The following is a 22,271-nucleotide window of genomic DNA, read 5'->3' as shown; positions in this document are numbered from 1 at the left end:
TACTGATATGAACTATTAAATCAAACATATATTATTAGCTGAACTGCTTGTTCAAAAATAGCCAAAGTCTCATACAAGTTGGTCAATCCCCTTTAATGAAGTGACAGTAATGTGTATGTGACAGTGTTGCAAGCTAGTTACTGTATGTTATGACTTTACTTGTCAAACAAAATATATCCAGGCATTTTTATAATTAGTCAAAACTAATTACTTAGTTTAAGACATAGTATTTGTATAGCCCAAACGAAACTTGCTTACTATTTCTGTGATTTCAAGATGTGACAGAAAGCAGGCTACTTTTAGTTCAACTTAAAATACGTACAAAAGCAATATTCGGATGAATGAACATGGGCTGTGAATTAAAGGCTAAACAAGACTGACCACACAGATGAAATACGCATTTTCCGATCACTGTTGTGTATTACCGCGCTACACTTAATGTTTGCTATGCCTCTACTCGTTCGCCCGCATGTAATCACTCCATTACAGGGTACTCCATTTGTACACTCCTCTGTGTGATGAGCCGACTCCACTCTCTTATCGATGCCCTAAAACGTTTATGAGGAATTCGTGCCGAAGTTAATCTGGTTGCTTCCGTTATCGATAAACTAAAATTTCATGCTGCGAAGTGTTCGTTAGAAATTGAAGCGAATCGTCGAAAATTTTGGGGCCTAATAAATGGGTGGTTCTAAAATGATGTTGATATTTGAACGGATTCTTTCGTGGACTGTGTGAGAACAAATGTGTTTCTAAGTATTTTCTTTTTTATGTGAAGTGACATAGTGAATTGTTATAAGTATTTATCGCCAATGCTGATTTTGTGTGGACAATGTATTTATTGACGGCATACAAATATTTAATACTGTCTGACAACATACAAATATAAAATATGCTTCTTTATACAAGAGAATATATAAAAAGTGAGTAAATACTTTCTTTTCACAAACGTGGAACGTTACAGCGTTTACAGAAACATCCCGAAAAGCCCTTTTTCAATGGTTACATTTTGTAAGCGTAACGTATTTGAAAATAATTGCCCGGATCAACGGCTTCGCGTCTAGACATGTCAGCAGGGGTCCTAACAAGCGAGATAAAAATAAAATAGGTATTCAGGCGTGGAACCTATCATCATTAACTAGCCGACTGTCGAACCTAGGAACATTAAACGATAGAATAATAGGCGTAATAATGACTTTTATATTAGCTATCAGGCGGTCTACGGTATTCGTCTACGTTCTAGTATTTTTCGTCAAATTACGTTGTAGGTACGACGCAATTATCGCGAGTGGTTGAACTGGTACCTATGTACATTATAACTATTTGAATAAATAGTAAAAATACTATACATGTACATACGAATGTCACGTTCTATACTACTTTGACGTACTTTTAAATGAGAATAGAACTATTTAATATTATATTGTGGCAATATAAATTATAAGTTTGTGTTTGTACAATGCACCCACAATGCATGAGAAAATCTTAAAATGGGGGAATGTCGAAAATTGATTTACCAACAACTTCTTTAAGGGGCAAAAATCGAGTCGAGACTCGAGAGGGAGTTCTTACTTCTGCTTTTCGAGCCGGAGCCCTAGTAAACCTACTAGGTAGCTCCGGTTCCAACTAAATACTTACGTACGCGTTTAACTACGTTACGTACGGTAGTACGTTCGTCTATGTACCTGTAGCGGCATAGCGTATAAGTACCTACTTAAGACGTGTCAAGTTGCAACGTAAACAAAGTTACAGTTTATATTTCGGATGTAATAAATTATAGTATTGTTTATTCATTTCTTTGTTCATTATGTGAACACGCGCACTGTGTATCCGTCTTAGTAAGGAACAATATACTTTCAGTCGTCATCGGTCTTTCATTTGGTCTACACCTCAGATCACACACTACCACCCTCTAAATTGGTGTACCCGACGTGATTATTTTTCCGTAGTTGTGATAGTGTAAACAGTGCACAAAATGGCTAAAAGTACAGTAGAGTCATCAGTGGATCTCGCAGCAATTACACTTACATCGAAGATCCCCGAATTTTGGGTCGATTCGCCCCGCGTTTGGTTTTACCGAATAGAGGCCATGCTGGCACCGCAAAAGTTATCGGACGACTCGCGTTTCGACATTGTCGTGTCGAAATTAACCAAGGAGGCCATCCAGCAAGTCACAGACCTTCTAATGGATCCACCCGAAGGTAAAAAGTTTCAATCGCTAAAGACACGACTTCTCTCTATTTACGAGGAATCTAAAAACAGACAACTACAAAAGTTGATAAGCGAGATGGACCTGGGAGACCAAAAACCTTCGCAACTTTTGCGTCGCATGCGAGAGTTGGCGAAAGAAAAGATTCCCGACGACACCTTAAGAATGCTGTGGCAAGGTCATCTACCTTCTCCGTTACGAGCAGTCTTGGCGGCCACGGAATCTAAAGATCTAGATAGCTTGGCCGTCCTTGCAGACAATGTATTTGAGACCACGCGCGCAACACACGTAAGCGAAGTGAGCCAACAGCAGCCAAGCACGTCCAAGGAAACAGACCTCATCATGGCTGAAATAGCCAAACTTACGATGAAGGTGGAGCAACTAGAAAGATCAAACGCTAGATCGAGACCGCAGCAACGGAATTGGAATCGTTCGAGATCAGCATCCAGAACCGGTAGCCGAGCACGATCTGCGTCACGAAGAACTCCTGAGAGCCCTGACTGGTTGTGTTTTTATCATTATCGGTTCAGAACAAAGGCAAAGAAATGCAATGAGCCTTGTTCCTGGAAAGCGTCCCCGGAAAACTAGCTCAGGTACCAACTGCGGCGGAGGTTTGTACCAACGTACCTAGTCACCGCCTCCGAGTCACTGATCGCAACAGTGGCTTATGTTTTTTAGTGGACACCGGTGCTGACATTTCAGTGCTACCTAGTAAGTTAGTGTTAAAAAACAATAAAAATAGTGAGTGTCAAGACTATTACCTATTTGCCGCCAACGGAACTAAAATAAAGACTTATGGTGTCAAAAGTTTAGTGTTAGATCTAGGTTTACGTCGCGCATTACGGTGGACATTTGTGATAGCCGACGGGAATGCGCCTATATTAGGTGCCGATTTTTTAGCGAACTTTAAGCTTTTAGTGGATATAAGTGCCCGTAGATTAATTGACGAAGTCACAAACTTAAAAGTTTTAGTTTCCATTGTAAGTAGTAATGAGTCGTCGATCAAAACCGTTGATGTAAGTCACCCGTATCATGATCTGCTCGCTGAATTTCCCGATATAACTAAACCTGTTTCGTTTAAAGAGCCACCGAAACATTCTGTATTACATTACATCGAAACCAGCGGCCCGCCGGTATACGCACGATGCAGACCGCTGCCGCCTCATCGCTACGCTAAGGTAAGAGAGGAATTTAGATTAATGCAGGAATTAGGAATTTGCAGACCGTCGAAAAGTGCGTGGGCTAGTCCTTTACATATTGTTAGTAAGAAAAATGGTCAGTTACGTCCTTGTGGTGACTATAGAGCGCTTAACGCAATTACAAAGGCCGATCGCTATCCTATCCCGCGAATACATGATTTTACATACTTGCTAGCTAACGCAAAAATATTTTCACGTGTTGATATTTGTCGTGCATATCATTTTATATCGGTTAATCCTGCCGATGTAGAAAAAACAGCAATTATCACACCTTTCGGTTTATTTGAGTTTCCCCGCATGACATTCGGACTTAAGAACGCAGCGCAAACTTTCCAGCGGTTTATGAACCACACAGTCCTATCTGGTTTAGATTACATTTACTGCTACATCGATGACGTCGCAATATTTAGTAAAAATAAAATCGAACATGAGCAGCATTTACGAGAAGTTTTTAGTCGTTTAAGTAAATTTGGCTTAACAATTAATCTCGAAAAATGTGAATTTGGTAAAACAAAGATCGAGTTTTTAGGTTACGAAGTTTCCACGGAAGGCATTCGACCTCTACAAGAGAAAATGGACGCTATAAATAATTTTCCTAAACCAGTAACTGTCGAACAGCTCAGACGATTTTTAGGAATGGTTAATTTCTATCGTTTACATTTACCTCACGCGGTAGAATATCAAAGTCATTTAAACCAATATCTAGTAAAATCAAAGAAGAAAGATAAAACAAAAATAGAATGGACCGAAAGTGCAAACGAGGCATTCTTACGGTGTAAAGCTGCGCTACAAAGCGCGGTGACGTTATCGTATCCACAACCTGATACTCCTTTAGCACTCATGACTGACGCGTCGAACACTTACGTAGGAGCCGTTCTTCAACAATTTATAAACAATAAATGGATACCTTTAGGTTATTTTTCAAAGAAGATGTCAAATCCGCAAACTAAATATAGTACTTTTGATAGAGAACTTCTAGCAATTTATTTAGCCATAAAATATTTTCAAAACATGGTAGAAGGAAGACATTTGATTATTTATACGGACCATAAACCATTAACGTTTATGTTCAAAAAATCCAATTCTGATAATGAATTACCGCGTCGCGTTAGACAAATTCTCTATATAAGCGAATTCTCTACTGACATAAGACATATAGATGGCGACAAGAACGTCGTAGCCGACACATTATCACGGGTTGAAACAATAACATGCGCTACAGTATTAGATTACGCCGCGATCGCCCAAGCTCAAGTGGACGATACGAACTTAAAGTTATTGCGTAATCAATGTAAAGATAACAAATGTAATTTAATTTTCAAAGACATAGCGATACCGGGAAGTCACCTTCCGGTAACGTGTGAAACGTCAACAAATAAGACTCGCCCGTATATACCGCTAAGCTTTAGGAAACAAGCGTTCGAATCAGTACATAACTTAAGTCACCCAGGAATCCGTACTTCGAGAAAATTAGTCAAGGAAAGATTTTTCTGGGAAGGAATGAATAGTGACATAAACAAATGGACAAAAAGTTGCATTAAATGTCAGCGTGCAAAAGTATCCAGACATGTAAAAACTGAATTAGGACATTTTTCACTAGCAGAGCGATTTTCTCATATCCATGTCGATATAGTAGGCCCTTTACCTACCTCCATACAGGATTATAGATATTTAGTCACAATAATAGATCGCCAAACAGGTTGGCCCGAAGCTTATCCTATAAAGGATATCACAGCAGAGACTGTAGCCAAAGTAATATTCGAAGGATGGATTGCACGTTTTGGATGCCCTGTTAAGCTGACAAGCGACCAGGGTAGACAATTCGAAAGCAGTGTTTTTAAAGAACTTATGCGATATTTAGGCATCGATAAGAAAAGAACAACGCCTTACCATCCTCAGTCGAACGGGATGATCGAGCGTTGGCACCGTTCTTTAAAAGCAGCTCTAATGGCGAGGCTAAATTCAACGACTTGGGTAGACGAGCTACCAATAGTTTTGTTAGGTTTACGTGCCGCCAATCGCGATGATACAGGTGTTAGTGCTGCAGAGTTAACTTACGCAACACCATTACGTTTACCTGGTGATTTCTATAACGATACAGACGCTAAAATTTTAGACAATACCCAATATGTACAGAAATTACAAAATATTATTAAAAACTTAAAACCGAAGCCGATGCGACATAGGGACGCCCGCACATTATTTGTATACCCGGATTTAGACAAGTGCACGCATGTGTTTGTACGATCCGACAGGGTAAGGAGACCTCTAGAACCTCCTTACGATGGTCCCTTTAGAGTGATAGGTAGAAAAGATAAGACTTATTTAATAGATTTCTCTGGCCGTACGGCATACATATCCATTGATCGACTCAAACCTGCTTACATGTGTAAAGAATCGACAAGTAACATAGTTAGTAATAAAAATAAGTTAGATAATAAGAATATAGATATAAGTACAGGTCCGGCAACAGCGATTAGCGATAATCGTTCCGCGCTCGCTAATGAATCTGCGCCTTTGCTTACAACGCGCAGCGGCCGAGTCAGTAAAAAACCTGTACGTTTTAATTTTTAAGTAAACATATTATAGTAATAAGTTAATGTTATTTGTATTTCCTGTCTAATTTAGAGTTAAGATTTATTAGTGATTTAAGTGTATTTGTATAAACCTATCAAATTTTGAACCATTGTTAATTGTTAAACTAGAGTGTACTTGATAATAAATATACTTATTGTTAGTTTGTTAGTTTTAGCTATAATATTGTTTTAAGTGATTGTTAAATCAATACCCCGCTTTGTTTTGTTAAAGTGTTTCTTTTAAAAAGGGGGGGAGTAGTGTAGCGGCATAGCGTATAAGTACCTACTTAAGACGTGTCAAGTTGCAACGTAAACAAAGTTACAGTTTATATTTCGGATGTAATAAATTATAGTATTGTTTATTCATTTCTTTGTTCATTATGTGAACACGCGCACTGTGTATCCGTCTTAGTAAGGAACAATATACTTTCAGTCGTCATCGGTCTTTCATTTGGTCTACACCTCAGATCACACACTACCACCCTCTAAATACCTCAACTTAGTCAGCAAAAAGCCAAGTGTAGAAAAAAGATGAAGTATTTATGAAAAAAATGTACCTAAGTAATTTAACTAGGTACATAACTAAGTCGTAATTTCATTATTACGTAATGAAAATGAAATTGCAATGAATTTTATGTTCTCTTCAAAAAGGTTTACACTAAAAATGAGTTTCAATTTACTGTCACTTTTTGCCGGCGCGTCCCCGAAACATTGAAAAACCAACAATTGATTGTTTGATGCTGTGTTCATTGCTCTCTTGGGAGACATTGATCATTTTTATCGGAAAATGGATGCGAATTTTTTACGCTTAAACAAAAAATATTACGTAATTTTGTTTTTAAATTGTATATTGGAGAGTTCTCATGGAGATATGAAACAAAAATCCTAAACATTTGTTTTTAAAATTATAGCGATGATAGATTACTTGTTAACGTATTAATTTTATACATGATTGTAATATTTTACTTATATATTCGATAAATCAGATTTTTTGGCCTTGAACGCCATTAAATACTTAAAAAATCAAACACAAGTCGGCAGGCGTCAAAAAAGCCATAGAACTCAATAGAATCTAAACGTCAAAAGATAGATTGAAGTAAAATGATTTGATAATGTCAGTAACGTAATCATGGCATTAGGAACACCATCTTCGCACCATTAAACTTATCGAGTTGAGGTATGGAATCGAATGAATATTATATTTAATGCGTATTACGCTGCCAGCGTACACGGAACGATTTCTATTATTAAATTAAACATGGATATTTTCCCGCCACCGCCATTTTCTTTTACGTGACAATATTTTGACAGATGACGTTTTGTTACATCTGTCAAAGTGACGTTTTTAGAAAAGAGCGAAAACAAACTTTAGAGCGTTGGGTTTTCTTTTAAGTGTATTATAAACACTGATATAGTTTTTTTATGAACATATTTATTGTCTATGTATATTTAAATCTAGCATATGTCTTTAAGCTGTATATATAAGGCCTTTCATAACCGACGTAGATGAAAAATACCAAAGAAAAGGTAAATATAAAGCTGACAAAATCTGCAAAAGTGCTTTTTCCCAGCAATTTTTTGGTAAAGCGAGTGGGTGCGAACCAAATCTAATACCGGTCGTCTATCGTGGTTCGTTTCCGAATACAAATCTCACATACACGTCTAAGCTTTGAAAGCTGGAACAATAATCCTTTGGCTGTACCTACCTACAAATATTTAGACTATACTTGTGTGTACTGAATTCCTTGTCTGGTCATACAAACAGGGAATGGTCGCATTTTGTACGATTTTGGAGAATGTAAATCTTTCGAGCTTGAAATTATGGTCGATTTTAGATTGAGGCTGATTGAAAAAAGTAATTTGTCATTCTGGTTCGATTAGATTTAATTATGATATTTAACGATGTGATCAATTTATAATGAATATGTTTTAATAGAGAACCATTATGCAACTGTCAAAACCAATAATTGCCTCTACTTAACTACGATTAAGTCTTGGCTATACGCGTAAAAACTTTAATAGAATAGATTTCGATAAAAACAAAACAAATACCAATTTAAATAAAAAGGTAAAATACTAAATACACTCTCAATAAAATGTCCTCTCCGCTGAGCTCAAATTTCGTGTCCTAATTCAGCTAAAGTTCTCAATGTGCGAATGTAATCAAGCATGCACGTACGCAACTATGGATTATTAAAGATAATTGTATCATCATAGATCGTCATTAGCACTAGTTACTGAAGCGGTAGCGGCTAATCATGGCTGCCACTAAACGTGCTCCGGGCAACCGCCGGGAATAGCAACCCTAATGAATATTATTCCGATTTTCCTAAATAACGTGATTGTGATTGAGCAAAACTAGGGTTGTCGCGACGATTAATAACTAACTAAAGATTAATCAGCGGTTAAATGTGTTGCTCATTGAATCAGTCTGTTGCTTTAGTGAAAACCCAATTAACTATTCGCTAGCTCGTTATTTGTTTGGAATTGTTAATTTAATGAAGTTAGATTGAGTTTTGTAAGACCTTTCATGGTTTGTGTAAAGAAACTATGCGTTTGGCGTTGACGAGGAGTTGACGGATTGCCATGTTTTATGTAAATAGTTTATCTGGCATCGGTTAATGTTAATGTATCTAGAATTTATAGCTGTTTTCACATGCAATGTCGTATTGTAGCTTTTTATTCGATGAAGAGATTGGTAAACCGGGCACATATTCTGAATAACGATAGTGAATCAAATAGCTTCTGTTTACGTATCTATGTTTACCTTTGCTTTTCATTGGTCTAGAAGGATGGAGCCATAAATTCTGGTCCTCGGACTCCAGGACCCAGGAGAAATAGAAATAACATGACAAAAATAATATCTTTTTATTCAAGTTATGTGGTTCTTCTTTGTTTTCTTAGGTAGGACCCAAGACCCAAGAAGGTAAAACCCAACGGATTTACCATATACACCACATATACCACACCAAATTTCATCGAAATCCGTTCAGTAGTTTCAACGAGATTGACGGACAAACAAACTTTCACATTTATATTATGATTTAGTAATTAGATTTTCTTCCCTTTTCTGACGACAGATCAATATGATTTTTGGTACATTCTCTTATTCTTGATAGCCATACACATTAAAACCGTATAACATAAAAATGTAGCATGTTCAAAACTACTTCCAGATTGATAAACTGTTGAAAACAAACTTATTTCGGCGAAATCCTGTTTCATTTATTTATCTGTTATTGTTTTGTTTTTATATGGAAAACTTATTTGTTTACATATATTTGAAAGCATTATCATGTCACTTATATTACTTAGTAATCTATGTAAATGTGATAGAAAGACAAACTGCGCAAAATATTGATATTCAGTTTAATGTCAAGTTGTCAAGTTAGACCTAACTTTTTCAGAAGAAGACTAGGACGTATTAAGTTAAAACTAGTGTATACTTAAGTAGCGCCTACGTTGGTTAAGCCAAATTATATGATATCTGAAAACTACATACTGCTTTTATTAGGAAATATTTAGTTAAGAAATAACTACGTAAGGGATTTATCTATTTCGTGAGACATACTAAACTGTTTGTCATTTTTTTTTGAGGGGGAAAGCCAATAATTTTCGCCTCATCATCAATTTTAGCCTCGTCCAAGGCGAGAGAGAGTGTCAGACTCTTACTGACTAAATACCACCCCATTCCTACTCCTGCTTTTTGAGCCGGAGTCCCGGTAACCCGCTAGACAATCCGCAGCTCCGGGTTAAATTGTTTGCCTAGGAAATCAACTAGTTTCAGTTATGCGCGTCGTGTGTCGCGGAATGCTGCTCATAATATTATGAACCTCTAGCACGGCTTGTAACTAGTCGAGGTCCTAGTCAAACAGTTACATAATGTAATAATAACCAAAAAACATAATCAACTATGTTTCACGAAAGTTATAATACAATTTAAATCTTTGAGCTGGGCTGAGCAGTTACTAATGGTTACAGAAGATTTACATATTGTACATACAATACGAAGGTAAATAGAGGTCCGAATTACGTGGCCGAGAAAAAAAAAAGAAATAATTGCTCATAAAAATAGAGGAATCCACTTCGTCCTGAGAAGTGTCCATCATTGTATATTTTGCAATTTTCCAACTCATTTTATAAAGGTCGCCTTCGGAGCGTGAAATGTTCTTTCATTTTAAATTAGTTTAGCCGCTCCAAAAAACGGCCGGCGAGCTCCATAATCTCATAATACTACGTAATCATTCCAATTCTGCTGTTACTTCTAACAAATAAATATCATAATTTTGAGAAGACACTGTATTAGATGAGTTTGTTTTTTTTTTCATGAATATTAAATTATTTAGGTATTTCGTGTTTTTTGTAATTATGTGTATAAGGTAAACTATACAGTAACGTTCATGGTGTGTGCCTAAGATGTAAGGAAATTGTATTCAAGTTGTAAACCTATTACACCCGCTATGATTGACATAATATGAAGCTTAATCTACTCGTTTTGTAATTCATAAAAACTGTGAAAATGAGGAAGAGAAAGATGTTCTAATATTTACTGTCTGCTGTATATTTGAAATTATTATAAAACTGTTTATAACAAATAGTATAATAAGTTTACTATCGTCATTATCATCATCAGGCGAGACACGTCCACTGCTGAACTCCCCTTAGACCTCTACGTAAAACGACAGAATGACAAGTTTACTATGCACTCATTTAATCCACAGCTTCCAATACCACAATTTAATGCAACAAGAGCTGCAGCTAAATTCCTCGCTAAACAAGCGTAATCTAACGAAAACTGAATAATCGATTGTCAACGGCGCTTTAAGTTAGATTATCCCATCGCTATTCGGGAGAGCCATCGTTTTTGTGAAATGACGCCATTATTGTTTGAGATACCGAATTATGCGTCAGACCGCGACTCGGTGGATCCACGTTGAGTCGATAATTCATGGTCGACGCGACAACCCTGCCTATCGGTGCCCCCAGGGCATTATGTTCGCTTTAGATTTTTTATATTAATGCATGGATTTGGATTTCTTTGCGTTTTACTTTCTTCGTGGTGTTCGAATGATTGCGTAAGCTTGTTGGTTTGCTAGCTTTTTACATAACTGTAGTATGTGCATTGTTACATTGTAGAAAATGTGTTGGTTTTGTAATGACGTTGTGTTAAAGAAATTTATCGTGTTTTATAAGGATTCTAGCCAGCGTTTTATTGAAATATAGTCTAATCCCAATACATCTGGTATTACTTCTTACTCCTAGCTGAGACTTCAAAGATATAATAAGGTAGAAAGCTGAGGTTTCTAATAAACCTGAACTTTTTAAACTGCGATCTCCAATCCAACAGTCAAGTTTACCAAGCACAATATTATATTCCAGCTTACAAGTAAATTGACGATAAAATATGCATTATAGAAAAGAGATTGTCCTGTCTTTTTTTGAAAAGGGTATTTAATTAATCTCTTCCACTATTACTCTGGCAATGATCTCAGGTAACTGTATCATTGGATTCGAAGAATTTACTTAATTTTATCTGAAGATATGTAGTAAAAAAGAGAATTTCATGCGAAACCAACCCGAGCCCTTTTACTAAGCAATTGAATTTGCAACCAATCGACCAACTCATCAGTTCTACGAACTAACCTATGACCTAGTAACCTATTGGTCGAATACAGGGTTAACTCTACCATGTGACCTTGAAAGTTGAAAAACTAAGGTACTGTTTATAATTCTGTGACTATCATCTGTACACTTAGTTATAATACGGTAAACGCTTTGATTTTGACTTTGACTTTGACAGCTGAAAATTTCAAAAGTGTCTAAGGTACTAAATGCAATAATTGGTTGCTTAGCAAATTAAAACCTAACACCTTAGACTTTAGACTCTAGATTAACATTGTAGTCACGGAGGTACTTAATCAATTTTTATTGTAAAAAAGGAGCTGCTCGGCTATACGAGATCTCAAACGACTGTTTTGGGTTTAGGAGCTGAGAAGGTATTATTACTATGTCTGTGGACTCCTATTAAAGCATTAACTGCCGAAAGAAATGTATTGAAGGCAAAGCCTCCGCAAATGTCGGGCATCAGTGACCGACGTGACGGTTAACGTGTTAAAAACGAACTAGTATCTAGCATAATTGACAGAAAAGAAGCGGTCACGTTATAGAAGTTTAATTCCTGATTTTCTAACTAAAAAGTAAATTACACGAAAATCAAGCTTTAAACGTATTTGAATACCAAAACCCAATACATTCACAATCGAAATACTCGTACCTATATTGGAATCACATTTATTTAATACAAAGTTTAAACATGGAAAATAAATGTTATTAAATTGTCGAAACAAATTGAAATCGTTTACGAATGTTACGCTAAATTACGATTCAGTCCTCGAAAGTGTTTTGACAAGGTTTTAACGAGAACTTTTGTACGGTCAGTGCGCTAATTTGGATCGCAGTAATTAATATGTACCTACGTAGCGAGCTGTTCAATCCGGTACACGCAGCGGAGAAATTAAAGGGTGACGGGGATGTGGTAAAATTTGTTGCTCGTAATATACATGTATGGTGTGTGTAAGTTACTTAAAATGAAGGGAAGGTTATGAAGATAAGATTAGTAGTTTATGTTAATGTAAGTAGTCTAGGAAATAAGGTCGAGAAAATATTGACTATGATTGTAATGTTTACATAATTGTAAGATCTATATCTTATAAAATAATATTTCAGGCGTAATATACATTAACAATCACTGCTTGTTTATTCACTACACCCACTCCACCATCTCCACTACCAACACGTCAATAAAGCGCAAAGAAATATAAATTCACAACGACTCCAAAAGAAAATTCAAGAAGCCGTAATTTAAATTTATGTCCCTCAAATAAACCACGGAAAGTTAACACAAATGTTCCGTCCGACATCGTGATTTGTCGCTCGGCTCCTACAAAAAAGCATTTGGAAACTCATCCATTCAATCAGAGTTTCATGTCGGGCGAGCTTACCTTACCTGGCGGAGGCGGGCGAGGGCGGCCGAGGCGCTCCGAGCACCCTCACGGATCCAAGGTGGGCGCCGCGCGGCGACGCACCGCCAGTAGTCCGCGCGCCGCGCGACCCGACACACGTGTCCACACCCGAGCAATCACGCATGACACCCTCACGTAATCTTCATAACCAAACTTTCACGAACCAACTAACGTGCTCCATTAATACAACCAATTAATCCGAGTTCTAATGTACTTTAATCGTGGATGTGAATGATTAAGTGAAAAAAAATATTAAATCTAAGATTGCGGCACAAAAACTCCACTAGGACTTTGTTGCGAAACCTATTAGCACGATGTATAATGAACATGACAAGTAAGGGTCGGTGTTATCACAACTTCGTGGGTCTAATTCGAAACTGTCAGTAGTTTTGATTGCATCGTCACGGAGTAAACAATGAATGTTGTTGACAGTTGTCAGCTGATCGCCGGTGGGTATCTACTCTTGTGTACTTTATGTAAAACACTGACATCTATCGTCAAATTATTATGATTATGAATATTCAATTCACGTAATGCTCATTACATTTTTGTATGATCAATTTGTTATGAAAATGTTTGTGTTGAATTGATGAGTTTATTTCATTACTGTTATTGTATTGTATTGTGTTAGCGACAGAATTGTGTTAAAGTGGAACTAGTAATTGGAGTAGAGTTGGTTAAATTGAATTATTTTAAGATAATTATGATCTAACGTTTGTCGGTGTGGTTCATGTAATTTGATTAATTGTTGTGTTCACTATGTTTCATAAGTATACCGTGTATCGGGTTCGTTTAGGACAGAATGGCTAATGTGACGATTAATAAATAATGAAACGTACAAACATTTGCATATCTCAGAAACTCCTGGAGGAAATCTCGTGTGTATCTGAGTAAACATGGGTTATATCATGATTAGTGACCCCTGGCCTTAGGTTTGGTAACTCTTTGAATTATGTATGAAATAGGGAATAAGTAGATTTGTCTACGAAGCCTTAGTACCTTTGCTTGCTTAAAAATCTGTCTGCTTCAAAGTAAAATCAAGAAACTACATTATATCCTTTATTTTATTATTTGCATTCTACTTTAAATGTCTTCCATTTTCCTATCAATAAGCTAGTTATTACAGTATCAAATCTGAGCGACTTCGGTATCGAATTGTTACTGCAAAAATTCAGTTAAGCCGATGAACCGGTAGCCGGTCCATTAGGTCCAAGAATTTCGTAATTCTTTTGAGAAAGCAATTGTTCCTGCAATTGTTAACAGATTTTCAAAGCGGGATTCTGGCTGCAAGCCAATAATTATGGCACGATTTTGTACTGAACTTGTTTAAAAAAATATATAAATAGGTATGGAAGCGATAGTTGTAACTAAGTGTTGTATTTGTATGAGAAGTTACGTTTTCCCGCGGTTTTCCGCGCGTTATGTTTCTTAGCTTCTCTTGGAAAATTCAACCTTTTTGTGAAAATAGGTCTGCCAGATAGTTAATTTTTTATACGACTTGTAAGTTTAGATTCATAGATCAAGATATTAGTGCTTTCAAAAAAACATTAGCTTATTTTTTTCTGTTTTGTTAACAACACAAACTTTTCATACTTTTTGTCGGATACATAAAATATGATTAGAAATAATTTAAAGAGAAAATTAACCTATAAAATTTTTGTCAGTGTTTTTCAGATTTTACTTTTAATAATATTAATTTTTCATAGTAATAAAAAATTACTTCTGTTTACTGTTTAATATTGTATTTCAATCATAGCTAAATTATTAGCTTATTAAGTATCCCCCAAAATGCTCAATTGCCCTGCATATTTTGTCAAAAAGAACAATAATAAATACAATACGTTACAAAGAGTACAAAAAACCTTATAAACCATGTACAAACCGTAATTGGAGTCTAAAAAAGTCATTAATATCAACTTCCATCTTTAAAATTAAAACGCTCATTACCACGAAACGGTTTTAATGTTAAAAACTCATTCTCTCCGCATGTTGTTCTTTACTGCTCCTTTTTACATTTATCTTTTAGATTTTTTTACAATTCTCGTTTATGTCCATTCTACACATGTCTATGTGTGATATTCACATCACATCAACAGCCTATAAGTGGCCACTGCTAGTGTTAGGAAGGAAGCCAAACGCATCTACTTATAGCAACGAAGCATAGCACATCTCTGGTAGAAAAGCACCCTTAATATTATGTGCATTTCTGTCTGCTGTATGTTATGTATGTTATGTTATATATAAAAAACCTACAAAGTTTCAAATATGTAGGCCGAACAGTTTTGGAAATAAATGGCTGTGACATACGGACGGACGGACATACAGACAGACATGACGAATCTATAAGGGTTCCGTTTTTTGCCATTTGGCTATGGAACTCTAAAAATGTGGCCTTTAAACACAAAATCAATAAAAATATATCAAGATTCAGTACTTCTAAAATAATATGGCTAATTAAAAATAACACAATATTCATCAATGAATTTATTGATCGAACAAAAAATATCTAAATTCAGATACTGGTATTAAAAGTTTAAATTAACAATGGCGTGCCAGTGTATTTTAATATCAGATTCTATTTTGAAGCGTAACATTAACAGTTCCACCGATGCGAACATTGGATCGCACAAATAGATGGCTATTTATATTAAAATTTAAATAAATCCCATCCCCCAAAATTGTTGTTATTTTTACCCCATTAAGGTTGTAAATGTCTTGTATCATGATGGTTATGAAGTCCTCATGAAGTAAAATTGCACGGTTCGCGCGGTGGCTAGGCAACTGGCTGCAACGTGTCGCGGGTTCGATTCCCGCATGGAACAAAGCTTTCTGTGATCCACAAATTATTGTTACGGGTCTTGTGTATATGAATTTATATGTATGTAAACGCATCCAAGACACAGGAGATTTAAGTGTAGTTAATTTTTTTGAAATAGATTTTGTTCGTACGTTTTTTTTTACAGAGACATTATTTACATTCCTATAAATGATTTTTTCATAGTTAAACGAGTTTTTAAAAAATCGTTTCAAATCCATTCAGTAGCTTTACGAATGGAAAATAAACTGGTAGACTCATTTTTATAACATTAAAGGGTTGTAATAGGTATGTGTGAAAAAAATATGTAGGTAAACCAAATATTTTTATACTAAAAGTAAATGTTATGGTGAGTACAAGTAAAAGTGGCGTCTAGGGCGTAGCTAGCCATTACATGTATTACATTAGCATGCCAAAGTCTAAATTATGCCAAGTAATTATAATGGAAAGTATTTTTCATATTTATTTAGGATGTAATGCCAGATTTTTTTGGTTAATAGTACTTTAAGTACTGAATTAGTTATTGTTGTAAAATATTTTTGAATTTTTGGTTACATTATAATTGTGGTTCTTAACGGTCATTAAAATAGTATAACAAAATAATTATCAATAAAATATGTTCTAAACGGAACGCTCACTCGCAAACGCCGCCGCGCAAATAATTTTGACTTTGACTTTGACATTGGTCATTCATCTATTGCCAACAAGTGTTTGCAGAAAAATAAAACTGACACAACTTATAAATAAATATTTTCATCAGCTTCTCATAACATTGATGTCACGAACAATTTTGGTTCATTTATACAACCATTTTCAATTAACTTCAATTGAGAAATCTTCAACCATTTTGACAGCTTGCCAACATCCACTAAAGACTAAAAGAAATTACTTAATTTTACTCAGCCCATCAAAATTAATAATACTTGGCACTATTTTGCTAGATTGAAGACTAGATAATTTATTTTACCTGTAAATTGGAACACTTGAAGCATTAACGAAAACTCTAGTGGCTGTTTATTACAGAAAATCTAAAGAAATCAGATCTTTATTATTAATTTTGCTTCAAGTAGCCTTTCAGGGAGGCTATCTTCAGTAAATTTTCATATGGCGAAAAAAATGCTGCAAACAAGGCTTTTAGGTAATTTCCTTCGTAAAGATCAAACAATTTCCTTTAAGAGCTGCGCAAAATCAAAGAGGGAATGGGAAATGTATAGAAATATAAGAGGAATGCTTCCAAGAGAAGCCAATAAAATATGGTTATGAGTAGGCATGGGTGCCTACTTTTTATAAAGAGTAAATCGGAATATAGGCCAACTACTGCGCGGATTTTTCTTCAGACGATATTCTAGAGGACGATGTTTTTTCGTCTTAGTGTCGATGCGATGAAGCATAAACTAGGTTTCGCTAGCTTTATAGAAACTTGACGTTCAAGTTAAGTCTCGGTACTTTGGTAACCTTAGTGACGTTTTTGAAGTTTTGAATTTCTTGCTCGAGTTGCATAAAATTTACCATGATAAGTACCAATATGATTATAGATTTTAAATAACAATTAGAATTATAATCTATATATTAATACGTGATGCAAAAACTTTGGACCGCTATTTACGAAAATTGCGCGGACGTAGGAGCATAAAATTTGGTACACTTATAGTTTATGTGTAGGAGAAGTGCAGGACGCTAATATTTTTCAAAAATAATGCTTATAAAGTACATTAAATCAATAAATAAAACATTACACACACATGCATAGTATCTGATCGTATTTGACAAAACGTCAAAATCGATAGACATTGCGATGATATTCTCACGTCTCATATGAAAAGAGTTTTATAAAAGAGTTTGTTTGAGTTTGAGTTAAATAAAAATTATCCTTGAACGTATGTTAAGTGGTATTGTAAATTAAATCGTATATGGTTGAATTTCGACCACTAGGCGACCACTAGTTATAATTATTATGTTATCGACATACTCACACGACGCGGCAACTATTCGACGAAGCACTTGACGTCGCGGAACGCTGCTCATGAATATGAGCCTCTAGCATGGCTTGAAACTAGTTGAGTTCCTCCTCAAACATTTACGTGATCCAATAACATAATAATTAGTTTAGTATGTCTCAATTTTATTATAACTTTATAAAAAAAATATATATAATTGTAGTTCTAAGTAGTATCACAAAACTCATGCAATTTATATAGGTAAGAAATGGTAGAAAGTGAACAAGGCACCTGGGCTATCTTCAATATTAAATTCATAATTCCACTTATTAAATTTAATCATAATCTCGTTCACCACACAAGGTTTCAGAGGAAACATTGTAATTAGTGTCGTAACAAATCCACATTAAGACATAAAATGCGGTTGGCTCTATCTAAACTTCACGTGTCTCTTAAATAAGACGTAAACTTTATTCCGCCGTAGAAACATTACCATAAAATGTCATTTGATAGTAAGCACACAGTTTATTAACGTTTAGTGCTTCGGCTAGACTAGTGTGCCTGCGTGCTAGGTATGCATATAATATCTAAGTTGCCGTCTCTATAATATCGAGTAGATAGCACTAAGTTTCTAGCCGGCGAGTTCGCCCTAACGTCTAGGAAATAGGGGCACGTTGTTTCCTAAACTATATTAGCGCTTCAGCACTCGCTACGGGTCGTTTGGCCGCCTTTGATGACGGATTTTACTCCTTGAAAGCTTTTGTTAAATTTTTCTACGAGAAATCTCTTTTAAAATAAACAGTGGAATGTTCCTGGTAGCACAACGAAATGCAGCGGGAATTCTCCGCTAAATATTTTTGATACATTTTTGACAATGTCTGGGCAAATGTTATGAAGTTAATTAGTTTCTGTGGTAATGCAGCTCACAGAGTATACTTGCATGTCTACCTCTAGTCAGTTTGTGGAAAACTTTCATTATAGAGCAAGCAAATTCAGTCATAATTCGAAAAAGCTTTCAAAGCTTTTCATTGCACAAACTTAATTGCGAATATTTCCGTCCTCTTAAAACTGAGCCAGTCTGTCATAACTGATTATAAATTCCCTTCCAATTTGCAAAACGACTTGTCTAAATATAGTTGTGTTTGGACATAAATGAGGGACTATGTACTTTGTTGCAGGTGGTCTTTCTGTCCTCAAGCGCGCACCGCCGCTAAAAGAGTCCTGAATAATTCATCGGGATATTTAACCGCGTCCCGAAAGTCGGCCGTGCGTGACGACACACTACACGCGACTCCACATATAATGTCGGAAAGATTACTGGGATCGTTCATACACAACGGTTACATGCTGTAACAAATCAGAGCAATGGAACTCGATTTGAAACTATCGACGAAATATCGCTCAATATTTTGGAGATCGACCTAAGGCAAAAATAGAGTGAATTTTTAATTAAGAAAATGTATGCAGTGTTCGTGGATCGACTTTAGCCAGTGATTCAATAGCGTTGATCAATTGTAAAGTTGACAATAGAGGGTTCCTGGGTTAATGGAATGGCGCAGCTAATGTATAGTGTAATATTAAATTAATTAACGTTACGGAGCTTAACTAATAGTTGATTGTTGCGTAATGAAACATTACTGTTGTAGTAAAATGTTGCCAAAGTAGGTGTAGAGTGGGGAGAAGTAATGATGTGGGGGCGGGGAGTGTGTGTGATGGAGTCGGTGTTGGTGTATGCTGTGTTGGTGGGCATGTCGGCTGAGCTTGTGTGCGCCACCGCTGGGGAGTGGAGTGAAGATGCCGAAGATTTAGGTAAGTTCCTGACTTTTTTAAGTTGAACAGATTACAATACGGAAGAATGCACATGAATTACTTATTTCCCATTTATCTGTGTTTTTTCTTAACTACTAATAAATAGCTGCGTTCTACACGGTGCGGTGATTACCGTTGCAAGTAAATGTTTAGTGAAATATAGTTAAAAAGTAGTAAAACGGAAAACGCAATGCAACAAATTACCGTGGCTAACCAGAGACTGGAGCGCTATTGGAATTGTCTGATTGTTCAAATACTTGTCTGGAATTGGAAAAGCACAAATTCCACCGAACAGAAAACCGCAGGAAAGCTGAACAAATTTACATTTTTATTTCGGAAGCTGCTATCGTTTCGAACAACAAAACTTTGCATTTTCCTCGTTTTAAAACAGAGCAATCTTTGATCGGCTCGCTTCTTTCTATCTTCATACCTGTGCTGGAGCCCAGGGGAGCTGGCTGCAAGCCAAACAATTTCTTTGTCTTTGTCAAGGCCTCTTCAAGTATTATCGATGCAGATATTTCTATTATTGGGACGACTGACGCAGTTTTTACGATCCTTCTCGCAGTTTTTGTTGTTAAGTTCATGTTTATTGTTTTGAGACTACTACAAAGTTTTTTAGAGCAACAAGATTTAATAGTTTCTTTAAAATTGTCCACTTCTTTCATCTTTAAAGCTTTACCCGTGCGGTATTTGATAAATATTCAAAATGAAACATGTAACTTTTCACTTCAAAATCGATTACAATTTGGAAATTCCGCCCTACAATCAACACAAAATGACATCTATGCAGAGACTATTCATGTCAATGCTACTAAAAGCAACTTTAACGGAACATCGCAACAGACAAGAGATGAGTAGCAGATGAAATAGGTATGCAATCTAAACTGTTGACGGTCTTCATTACGTGAGAGGGAATTTGCTAATGGTTTCCTTGTTGGCAGTGACGTCACGGCGTTTGATTGGTACCTGGGGTGCTTCGACCTTTGAAATAGAACCCAAATTGCTCCCGCCAACAAGTGATGTTTGCACTGGAGACACCCGAACGATTGACAAAAGGGAATACGGGAGATCAAAGGGATGTAGATAATATCCAAGGTGACATAGCTTCAAGTGGCCTGCTGGCGTTTTATTATAACAATTCCTGTAATTGCAAGGGTGCACGAGGGGAGTTCTGGCCTCAGATTGAAGGAAGGGACACCGCGTTTCTTGATTTTTTTTTGTTAGTTAATTTTGAATTTGCTTTGGTAAAAAGTGAGCAGATTTTTTAATTAACCTGTGTGCTATGTCAATGAATGGTTCCAATTATAAAAATATTATTAAAAGATAAATACGTAATAATATTTCTATTTATATATATATTTTTAAATATTGCCTCATATTCTTTGATTTTCTCCTTTGTCGTGGGTGCGTTTACAAATATACAAGTTCACATGCTCACGTATATTGCAATACACAAATCGAAAATTTCAATAAAGATTCACACAACCTGGAGATCGTATTCAAAATTTCGCCAGTAGCACTTATAACTACTTACTCGACTAGAGCGTAGACAGTTGCTTTAATCTCCTCAAAATTTAGTTCTGTCCCATAACTTTGTTAATATTTGAGCTGGAAACCGCTTTATTGTCAACAGCTTATACATTAACAAACTTACGTAAATACCCCCTATATCGTTTTATAATTTACTAAAAAGTTTATATAAAGGGCAGACCGATGACTATCGCTACAAGTAATAAGACTAAATGGTCAAAATGAGTTTGACTTTGTGAACGTGACGGCCAGACAAGAACGTCAGTAAATAAAAACATTTGCTCATGAATTGTATTATAATTGTCTGGCTTGGTCACGATTGTAAATAATTTAATAACACACAAGTGCTTTGTACTTGAAAGTGACTCGGCAACTGATAAATATAACTTTGTGGAGTTTTCGAGAGTTCGTGTGTTACTTGTGACACTGTCGTTATAGTAGTTATCATGTGTCATCCAATGACATTTCCCACCTTGGGCGAGGCGATAGGGAGTTTCAAACTCTTACTGACTAAAAACCACTCCGATTTTGGATCCGACAGACCAACTACATATATAGTTTTGTCGGATTGTACACTAGTTAATAAGTTCTTAACTTGTACCTTTTAATAAAATAAAAAATAAACCCGTTCCTACTCCTGCTTCTCAAGACGGAACCTCGGTAACCCGTTAGGTAATCCGCTTAGAAAAATTATGATTAAAGTAGAAAAGTAATGATTAGTTATTTAAAGTACAGATAATTTGTTCAATTTGAGTTTTGAGTTCCAATTTTAAGCTAAAAAAGTGTTTATGTGTGCGTGTGTCTCTTTAAAAAGTTCTGAGTGAGTTTGTTAAAACTCCAGATTGAAACTCAAAAGATTACACAACTTTTTTTTTTACAAAAACATTTATTTACCGTGCAGCAACATTTAAACAAAATTTTACTTTTATGACTCTCTTCGAAAGAAATAATCCACGTGACCCACTGTTTCTAATAAAATATATACAATATATACATACACACCTACTACTAGAGTTTCCTTTATAAATGTGCTAAGATTTGTTAGATCGAATGGTCGTTTTATTTCAAGCCAGTACACGGTGTAGGTGCATTAGTGTACGTCACCACTCTAGTTGCTGGTTGCACATGTTCTTTTCTTTTTAATTCGCTCCCCTATTACTAGTGGTCGGTGGATCAA

At 35.8% G+C, this 22,271-nt stretch overlaps 2 protein-coding genes across 2 annotated transcripts in view; both read left to right on the top strand.

Moving 5' to 3' along the window:
* Positions 1-1,972: 1,972 nt before the first annotated feature.
* Positions 1,973-2,794, top strand: LOC126910975 (uncharacterized). The gene has a single exon (XM_050695656.1). The coding sequence runs from the start codon at positions 1,973-1,975 to the stop codon at positions 2,792-2,794; it is 822 nt and encodes a 273-aa protein (XP_050551613.1).
* Positions 2,795-13,054: 10,260 nt separating this feature from the next.
* LOC118275466 (synaptogenesis protein syg-2) overlaps positions 13,055-22,271 on the top strand; it is a 104,059-nt gene continuing 94,842 nt past the window's right edge. The window contains exons 1-2 of the mRNA XM_035593445.2: positions 13,055-13,452; positions 18,934-19,564. Coding sequence (XP_035449338.2) covers positions 19,441-19,564 — 124 coding nt within the window. The 5' untranslated portion in view covers positions 13,055-13,452; positions 18,934-19,440. The remainder of the gene's footprint in view (positions 13,453-18,933; positions 19,565-22,271) is intronic.

Source organism: Spodoptera frugiperda, chromosome 8 (genome assembly GCF_023101765.2).
Source record: "Spodoptera frugiperda isolate SF20-4 chromosome 8, AGI-APGP_CSIRO_Sfru_2.0, whole genome shotgun sequence".
NCBI lineage: Eukaryota > Metazoa > Arthropoda > Insecta > Lepidoptera > Noctuidae > Spodoptera > Spodoptera frugiperda.
This window is presented reverse-complemented; position numbering and strand designations above follow the sequence as displayed.

Coding starts and splice junctions, on each gene's coding strand:
- LOC126910975 (XM_050695656.1), top strand. CDS start 1,973: ATGGCTAAAAGTACAGTAGAGTCATCAGTGGATCTCGCAGCAATTACA.